At 45.2% G+C, this 10,174-nt stretch overlaps 1 protein-coding gene across 1 annotated transcript; it reads right to left on the minus strand.

Annotated features, from left to right (window-relative positions):
• Positions 1 to 742: 742 nt before the first annotated feature.
• On the minus strand, positions 743 to 1,965 carry LOC144762857 (RNA-binding protein FUS-like). The gene is given in 2 exon segments (XM_078648139.1): positions 743 to 1,386; positions 1,389 to 1,965. Coding segments are annotated over 2 exon segments (1,080 nt in total). The 3' UTR covers positions 743 to 883.
• Positions 1,966 to 10,174: the final 8,209 nt, after the last annotated feature.

Genomic DNA, 10,174 nt, shown 5'->3' on the forward strand with positions numbered 1-10,174 from the left:
GAACTGAGGGCGTGATATTGAGTCTGGCTGTCTTGAAACCGCCAGACTAGTAGTGGCTCAGAAGTCGTGTCCCACCGTTTTTCCGATTACGAGTCTGAAAGACATATTTGTGGTGCATGACCAGCTGTGCCAGAGAACAGTCATTCCCCAGCAGTGGCACAGGAGCGCCACAATGCATTATGTTGAGGAGGGACTGGTGCAGTCTCGTTCAGCATATTTTGAGTTCCTGGTCCGCCAGCCATTTCATGGCAGAGCACCACCATGAAAAGGCTGGAGGTGCAGGAACAAATGTCCCCTCCACTTGGGGATACATTCAGGGGGGCACAACTTCTGCCTCCCGGTCTGTATTCTACCCAGTTCTACCCCACAGCATGGACGTCACAACCTTGCCGTGCTAGACCTTTTGGCCATTCCCATTGCTGTGCCTATTTTCAAGGCACTGCCATGGGAAAGGCCAAAGGACCGCCGACCATATTATGTACTTATACAACTTGTAACATGTCCGGCGGTCCATGCATGGGTTTGGCACAGCGGAAGCAGCATTTAGACAGCGCTGAGCCAGCGCTGCTGCACCAAACTCAAAATCATGCCCTAAGCCTGTAGGAATACGTCTTCCAACTCTTGGTACAGGACAAAGTGTATGTATTGTATTGTATGTAGATTTGTAGAGCGCGATTGCTGCCCGGGGGCGTCCAAGCGCTAAGAACCAACAGAGAGAGGGATGGTGCCGGGGCTTTACTGATTTTTTTTAAAATAATTTTTCTTTAATGAACAGGCATACAAATACAAGCAAATAAAATTCGGGAAACAATATACACAAATGGAATAGTTTGAACAGCGCAGCATCATAGACAAAAAAAAAGTACAAAACAGGCATTCACATTTAATAAGGTTGATCTCTGCGGTCTTGTCTGTGATCTCCCCTTGAATCCATTTTGTTTGGTCCAAATCCACCACGGTCGCCACCTCTTCCACGGAATCCACCTCTATCGCCACCTCTGCCTCTACATCCACCTCTGTCAAATCCACCTCTACCACCACCACCTCTTCGGTCTTCAAATCCACCACCCATTTGCGGTCCTCCAGGTCCATCAGGTTTGGATGTCTTGCACTGGTTGCATTCATTTCGCCAAAAAAAGTTCATATTTTCACATGTTAGGTTAGGACACTTCCAGTCGCCAGCTCTTTGCTGTCCCCTTCCACCACTGGAAAAGCCACTGCCACCACCACCTGAACCACCTCCAAATCCACCACGTCCCATTGGACCTCCGCGCCCTCTGCCACCTCTTCCACCATTGCCTCCACCTCTGTTATTGAAGTCAGCTCTGCGGGTTGCAAACGAAACCTTGATGGGGTTACCAGAAAACTCCTTCCCATCAAACCAGCGATAGCAGCCTTGGCTGAGGGGGGGTCGTCAAAAGACACAGTAGCTTCCCCTTTAAGTTTGCCAGTCTCCCGATCAGCATACAAATTTATCATTGGTAGTCCAGTCTTCTTGTTAATCCTAATGATGCCAATCTGCTTGAAGTAGTCGGCAACAGACTCGATGGTAACATTTTCACCAAGACCCTGAACAAAGATTGTATTGTTGTCAGAGTTGTCCTGCTCAGAGCCACCACTATCATGTCTGGGGCCACTCTGCTCTCGGGGACCTCCTCCACCTCCACCAAATTTATTGAAGCCACCACGTTCACCACCGCCCATGCCTCCTCTGGGACCACCTCCTGGCGGCCCTCCACTGGGACCACCTCTTCCACCTCTGTCGAATCCACCTCGGCCTCCAAAGCCTCCACCTCTGCCTCCTCTGTTACGATTGTCTTGACCACCAAAACCTCCTTGGTCTTGACCACCATACCCACCACTACTGCTGCCACTGCTGCCCCCACTACCACGATGGTTCAACTGCACAACCCAATCAATTGGTTCTGAGCAATAAAATCCCTGTAGAGGAAACAGGTTAATCATGCAATACTCAGATAGATTTTCTGATTAAAAAAGTTGAAGTGGTCAAAGTTGTGTCACTAGTGGATGAGTCAGAAAGGGAAGATATTCATGTATCAAACACTTCAAACTCACCAAACTACTCCAGTGTAAAAGGGCTAACAAAAACGGCCAGGAAAAGGATAAGAAAGGCATGGAATAAAGAGACCAGCTATCTCCGTAATGTCGGATGAGAGGGCAAACGAGTGTTACCCAATTTTCAAATCTACCATCTAGGACAACCAACAGACTCAACTTAATATGCTGGAGACGGAGAAACTTGATTAAGTATCCCCCAGGGCTCCAAACAGAGGACATTTTACTGTTTGGTGATAAGGATATGGGCTTACCCCCACGACAAATAGGGAGAGCTGCCAAATAAAGGTTCCAAAATATTGTGAATGAGAATGACTTAATAACAAATTGTATTCCCTCACATGCAAATAAAACTGAATATCTTCAAAGTTCTTCAACTGATAATGGTAGAAATCCTGTTAACTTACAATCATCTTCACTTTGTAAAAGATCCCTGATGTGCCCAATTACACACGAGCATTCAAGCTGGAAATATGCAAGTACAAGTTAGTTTAGTTACACTTCTAACAATGCTAAGAAATCCTATTTATCCTTTGTATTTATCTAGCAGCCAGAACAATATCCTTAATCATAGAAATATATGAAAATTAATAGCTTCAAATTCCAGTTCTTTCAAACCTTGCGTCGGATGATCTTGAATCCGTATAATTCAAACAAGGTTGTTCCAACCATTCACGAGAAACAATTTGCACCACATGGTCAAATATTGACATTGTGAACAAGGTATTTGAATGCAGAACACAATTTGCAGAATGAGGAATTGAAGTTAGGAAATGTTAAATCCAAATTACCCAACTTTATTTATCTCCACACTGTGTCATCAAAGAAAAAAGCACAGCATACTACAACACCAGCCAAGAGCTCTAAATAAAAATATTCCACTGCTATGAGAAGCTGTTGCCCCCCCCCCTTTTTAATTCTACAAAAACCTCAGGTCTCACAATCACATATTCAACTTCTGTATCAGTGTTAGACCTGGCATCCTTGGCGTGGTTTCCCCTATCTTTTTGCCTCTACCTCTTGTATTTTTAGATGCTGTGCTGGATTTCGTGTCAAAGTACATGTGCTCACTGTAATATATTGTTATTGTGATTGGTTATCCATGATTGTGCCACCCACATGAGTAGCCCTAAAATGGTGTCTCAGGCCTGCCACCGCAGTGCCTGTGTGCAGTCTGTGAACTGCCATGTCCTCCTGGTAAGTGTCCTCACTGACCAGGCCCAACCCTTCCCTTTCTGTGCACATTGGTCACCCCTATGGAAGGCACAAGGTACCCCCTTGGGCAGGGTGCAGTGTATGTGAAATAGAGCATGTACTAGTGAAGGTGACATGCTCTGGTAGTGAATTACAGCCATTTTCGTTTTTCACTTTTGTAAGGCTATCTTGCCCTATAGGCTATAGTGGGGAATGGAGCGACATAGGACATAAACGTCTGGTATCCTTGAACTCAGAATTTATTAACACATCTGTTAGGAAAGGTTGTTTTTAAATCCTGTGTTTGAGAACAACACTTTTTAGAAAGTGGCTGTTCTCTTGTCTGACCTTTCTGTGTGCCTTGGCCTGTTTGTGAATTGACTGTCTGGTTTGTGAGAGGGGCTGGGTGGCTCCCAGAGGCTGAGTGGGCCATCCCTGGGCTGAATAGCTCAATCTGCATCTACAGTGGTGGGAGGGGATAGCACCTGGGCCTGAATAGGGCTGTGGCTGCCTTCCACAATGCTGGCTCCACCTCCTGCTGGGCGGCTGGCGACCCTGCCCTTCACTCTGAAAGGAAAGGAGAAGCCAGGAAAACAAAGTGCTCAAGGAACACCCAGAGCTGGTTCAGACCGGGCTCAGAGCCCTCCTGTACAAAGGGAACTAAGACTTTTAGGGGTACAGGACCGCTGACTACAGAACATTAGATCATCCTCCAATCAAGAAGGAACCTCTGCCAAGGAGACCGCAGGAAGACTGAAGAAGGAAGATTGTCCTGCTGTTGCTTTGCTGGACTGACCTGCAGTTGCTTTGCTGCCAAGGAGAGGGGAAGGACTTTGCTTTGTGCTGTGTCCCCTTGCTTGAAGGAATCTCCAAGGACCTGAAGAAGAGCTGGCCCCTGTTAAGAAGTCCCAGGAACAAAAGGACTTCACCCCCAGCTTCCCTGAACTCTGCTGGGAGAGTTCTGTCCTACCTAGAGTGCTTTGGCCAGTTGTGGTGCCTCTGGAAGTTGTACCTGTGTTGGGAAGCTGGAAACCAAGATTTTAAAGACTTTCTGCAAGTTTTAACGCACCGCTCGCTTGCGAAGCGCATCCCCTTCAGTGTGAGAACATTCTCGCCGCCGCGAAGGCCGAGATCATCGCAGCGCCTATTACCACTGCCAGAGTCGTCGCATCCTTCACTTGCAGGATGCACCAGTCCGGTGCGTGAAGATTACCTTTGCTGCGAGTATCGTCGCAGAGCCTGCCGTCACTGGCTGAGATCATCGCACCGCTTGCTTGTGGACCGCATCACGTCGCTGCGAGAGTCGTCGCAGAGCCATCGCATCGAGGGGCCGCAAGAGGAGAAGATCGCTGCTGAGCGATGCAATGTCGCTGCACCGGAGATCGTCGCCGCCCCGAAGATCGTTGCATTGTCCCTTTTGCGAGCCGCTTCCATCGAAACCTGTGCACCGGAATCCGCGCAAGGTATTGCATCCCTCCCCATACAGACCAGAGTCACCGCAACACGCCCGCTACATCCAACGGGGTTGTCGCATCGCCTCCCCAGGGTCTCAGGAGTGACGCATCGCTTGCTTTTCACCACTACAGCTTTCACTTGGAACTTTTGTTGCATCTAAAGGTACTGTTGGCTAAAACGTGACGCAACTGTGGATTACTTTTTACACAACCTTAAGAACTCATTTGAAACCATATTCTTGAACTGTGTATGTTGGATTTTTGTCATTTTGGTCTTGTCTAGTTTATATTAAATACCTTTATTTTTCTAAACTGTTGTGGAGTCCATTTGTGATGTTTTCACTGTGTTACTGTGAGTGTTGGTACAAAATACTTTACACATTGCCTTTGATAAGCCTGTTTGCTTGTGCCAAGCTACCAAAGGGGTGAGCAGGGGTTATCTAAAGTATGGTTCCTTCTTACCCCGACTAGAAGCAAGGGTCCCTATTTGGACAGTGGTACCTACCTCTGCCAACTAAAGACCCCCAGTTCTAACAATCACGCACCTATGAACGAATCACTGAGAGGCAAGCTCGTCGCAACATTATTAACAAGAATATAATTTAAAGGCGAGGACTGAATAACTCCTGCAAATTTCAAATGTCCATAATTTTTTCCTCCTGGAATGTACATGGTCTTGCAAGACTGATGGATGATTAAGAAACAATGCAGCCGATTATGATGAGTGCTGGAAAGTCTCCAACCTAAGGTGGGAGGTTTTCCGACACTCATCGTCGTTTTCAATTTCGCCTGGCTAATTATTTAACAGCCGGTCAGAATTGAAACCAAACGGTCATTCTGGCTGGCTTTTGACTGGCTCCTGGAGCCCGTCTGCCAGTTAGAGACCGGCATGTAATCCAAGTGTAAGGCATTTCTGCCTTCTGGATTACCATATACGGTTTCCGGCAGGGTATTCGTCCCAGCGACTTCATTATTATGTGGTCGGTCCCGTTTCTGCGACGACATCTGCCTCAACATCAAAATAAGCCCCTACATCTTTCTTACCAAACTTTGAAATATTGATGTTCCAGGAAGCATGGAGAGAAGAAAATGCTCCAGTTATTGGCTAACATGAACTTACCACTACAGAAGCTCATACATCTCTAAAGGCTGTGTCACAGACTAGAGTGCTATGAAATTTCCCTTTAAGAACCATTTAAATTGAACAACAAAGTTACTTCTTATTATGGCAGATAAAGATACTTTAGCAGTCAAGAAGGATGCCTGGACAGTAGTAAACTCCTCTAAAACACTTGAGGTTCAGCCTTACCTGTGTACACACTTTCCATCACACATGAGGGATGCATTTCTCAAGTGAAGATTTGGCAGATATTCAACTAAGGACAGTACTACTCCAAGATGGCTGCAACAATGGCCAACAACCCATTGTAGACATCGTGCTTGTAAAAAAGAATCCTATTGCACATAGTTTGTGTTTGTTCACACAGCTTACAAGCTTGATTAACTCTGTTGAATCCACTGTTCTATGAAGCAGGAGTGAGAAATTGCCACCAAGCAGTGATGCATTGTTTATCGGGCAGGTCAATTCCTTCGATCTGCCAACTTATAACATTTTTGACCAAGACAACACTATGTTGATATCTGTGTCATAAATGGGCATCTTTTATTTATGCAAATCTTAGGACCTGGAAAAATATGGATAGGAAGATATGTGCTTTAGCATCACCATGTACTTGTTTTATTCTGTTTTACTATCAATATGTAGAGGTTTATTCGTTTTGCTCCTATGAAAGTAATGTTTAATCAGAATTTTTAAGCATTAGGTCGTAATAATTAGTTAAAAAATTCCAACTCAATTTGATAAATGTCTTAAAGATCTATTTTATCATCTTATAATGCCTATCATGAATTGAAAAACCCCAAGCACTTTAGCATTACCTTTTACTGACTGTAGACCCTGATCATTATGGTACCATTCGCCAAAACCTTTGTCTAACTTTTGGAGTTCAAAACCCTCCTGTGGGTCAAACCTGAAAGCTGTACCCAATAAAGTCTTTTCAAAGTCAGAAATCTTTGCCACAAGATCTCATTGCAGCTCCAGAGGTATAGGATGTCCGGAAAATATCTAAGTCCCAACTTTTCTAATTTTTTAGTAGCTCCTTTTAGATACTTCAAAGGTTTTCAAGACTTTAGGGACAGTAATCAGAATCCAGGACTGACTCCAGAACAGGCCACCAGTAGAGTCCAGTCCTCGCTCAGTTTTTACTAGTCATTTGATCACCTCAGGAAAAGGCATTTTACAGCATTTAGTGACCCTGTAGAAACATGGGATGTCAGCCTACCGACCCTTGGAATCCACATGTAACTCCTGGAAACAGATAGTAAAAGGCCTAACCCTTCAGGTTTCCACAGGTAGCAGACAGCAGGTCCCGTCCTGCTCTCTTAATCTGGTGGTCTAGAAGTGTTCTGATAGGCTATTAGAGAGATGCCACTTTCATAGCTGCAGGTGTGCCACCCTGGATTATGGTATGAGATGTTATCAGTCCCATCCTACTCAACTACACCAAACTGATTAAAGTAGAATTGCCCCTCCCATTGGGCTGGTGACAAGCTAGTTACAGACAGTCAAGGGAACACAGGCTTCTCTTCCGTAGGTGTCCCTTTACACTGAACTATGGATGGACAGACCCTGGTCCCTTTCAAGTTAAAGATGTTCCTGGTCCCTCCTCAGCTGCCTTTCCTGAGTTGAGTGAAGTCACATACCTCCCACCCAGGTCTTCTTGCCAAAAGGATTAGGCCTTTTCCCGGCTCTTAAAGTGTTTTTTGCACATTACTAAGGGGAAGTACAGTTGAGGGCAGCGGGAAAACTAATGCTAATTAACCGACTGAAGGTTCAGGCAGACAAAGTCTAATTTTCCAAAGTCACTTTTCCTAAATATTTATTAAAAAACCAAATGTGACCATGAATTGGGTTTGTAGTAAACATTAACAATAGTGAATGAAGCATTCCTGTAGCTTAACCCAAACCAAAAATGGCAAAGTTGTGATTTTTTTAATTTATATTTTTCTTATAGGGCTGCTACAGGTCTTGTAAGTGAAAATAGCTTTTGGCGACTGTCAGAAAGTCATCCTGTACCCTGGGTACCCCCAAACCTTTAATGACTGATACTGGCAATAACTGCCTCTGACTGACCCTGGGCTCTGCCTAACCAGGCTCAGGGCCAGTACTATGCTTAAAGAGACTCATTCAGAATACAGTGAAAACACCTGCATATACTAGGGTACACTATGGGTTAGGGTACCCCTCTGACTGGCATGACCTACCCTAAAAGGTACATGATAGGGCAGGGGGATTGAGAATACCTCTCCGAACCTAGTATATAATAGGGCATGGGTGCTTAAAGGCCATCAGCCTTGTCTGAACTTGCATGTGTGCACTGCTGAAGCATGAGGTAAGTTCAAAAGTGGCTGTGTTGCAGGACTGTTTTTAAAAAGTAAATTGTGCCCAAACTTGACTTTGTTGTTTGGCACTTAAAAATGGATACCCTACAATGTTTAGGCATATTAGGTACCCCTGGGTCTTTCTTAGGTTTCCCAGGGGTGGGTGGTCAGGTATCTATAAGGAGGGCCCTTATAAAATTAATTTTATATGCCCTGGGTTAAGTGAAATTGCTCATTTCACTCCCTACATTGTGATTGAGTGCTGCACAAAATCAACTTTGGGGCTAGGCGTGCTATGGAGGGAGGATCTGTAATATTTCTACATATTAAGAACCCCTAAAGTCTCCCCTAGGTGTTCCAGGGATAAGGTTTCTGTAGATATGTGTAGAGTACTTATCTACTTGTATAAGCCCTGGTGCTGGTAAAATGGCCCAAGTCATTTTTCCCATTGCAAATTCCCTGCCACATAGGATAACATGACAAGACGTTAATAACTACTAACTCTTGATAGGAGAAGGCTAAAAGTACCATTCAAAGACTTCCCAGAATGGTATTAATAAGTCCAACAATATGATATTTTTCCTAAAATGTACAGGCAAGAAGTTGTACAACTTTCTTGTTTGTAATCCCAGAATCAACCTTCCTGTGGGCTGCCCAGATTGATCAGAGTTAAGTGGATTAGCCAGGCTCCTTTAAAGAGGTGATAAAGAGCTCCTGGGGTTAACCAATGTCTGCTGGTAGTATTTACAACAAGGGGTGGTGAGGGACAGAGTCTCTGAATTAAGCAGAATACTCTCACCCAGTCAAAAGATCAGGGCTAGATCCAACACCGTTTTTTAGCTCATTGCACCATCCCAGTTTCAGAACCTGGCTGTATGCAAATTAGTCTGTTCCTGTCCCAGTGCATGATGGGAACAGGGCAAACCAAACTACAAAAGCCAATTCTTACACTGGGAAGGAAACAAGCTTCCGGGGACCGGTTTCTAGCATTACAGCCGTCTTCGGCCCGGCTTGCTTGAATCCTGATGGTGCAATGAGCAAGGGACTCATGTCTGAGTATACCCTTCCACGCTTAGGGTGGACAAAAATATTTACAACAAGGGGTGGTGAGGGACAGAGTCTCTGAATTAAGCAGAATACTCTCACCCAGTCAAAAGATCAGGGCTAGATCCAACACCGTTTTTTAGCTCATTGCACCATCCCAGTTTCAGAACCTGGCTGTATGCAAATTAGTCTGTTCCTGTCCCAGTGCATGATGGGAACAGGGCAAACCAAACTACAAAAGCCAATTCTTACACTGGGAAGGAAACAAGCTTCCGGGGACCGGTTTCTGGCATTACAGCCGTCTTCGGCCCGGCTTGCTTGAATCCTGATGGTGCAATGAGCAAGGGACTCATGTCTGAGTATACCCTTCCACGCTTAGGGTGGACAAAAATATTTACAACAAGGGGTGGTGAGGGACAGAGTCTCTGAATTAAGCAGAATACTCTCACCCAGTCAAAAGATCAGGGCTAGATCCAACACTGTTTTTTAGCTCATTGCACCATCCCAGTTTCAGAACCTGGCTGTATGCAAATTAGTCTGTTCCTGTCCCAGTGCATGATGGGAACAGGGCAAACCAAACGACAAAAGCCAATTCTTACACTGGGAAGGAAACAAGCTTCCGGGGACCGGTTTCTGGCATTACAGCCGTCTTCGGCCCGGCTTGCTTGAATCCTGATGGTGCAATGAGCAAGGAACTCATGTCTGAGTATACCCTTCCACGCTTAGGGTGGACAAAAATATTTACAACAAGGGGTGGTGAGGGACAGAGTCTCTGAATTAAGCAGAATACTCTCACCCAGTCAAAAGATCAGGGCTAGATCCAACACCGTTTTTTAGCTCATTGCACCATCCCAGTTTCAGAACCTGGCTGTATGCAAATTAGTCTGTTCCTGTCCCAGTGCATGATGGGAACAGGGCAAACCAAACTACAAAAGCCAATTCTTACACTGGGAAGGAAACAAGCT

Source organism: Lissotriton helveticus, chromosome 6 (assembly GCF_964261635.1).
Source record: "Lissotriton helveticus chromosome 6, aLisHel1.1, whole genome shotgun sequence".
NCBI classification, from domain to species: domain Eukaryota; kingdom Metazoa; phylum Chordata; class Amphibia; order Caudata; family Salamandridae; genus Lissotriton; species Lissotriton helveticus.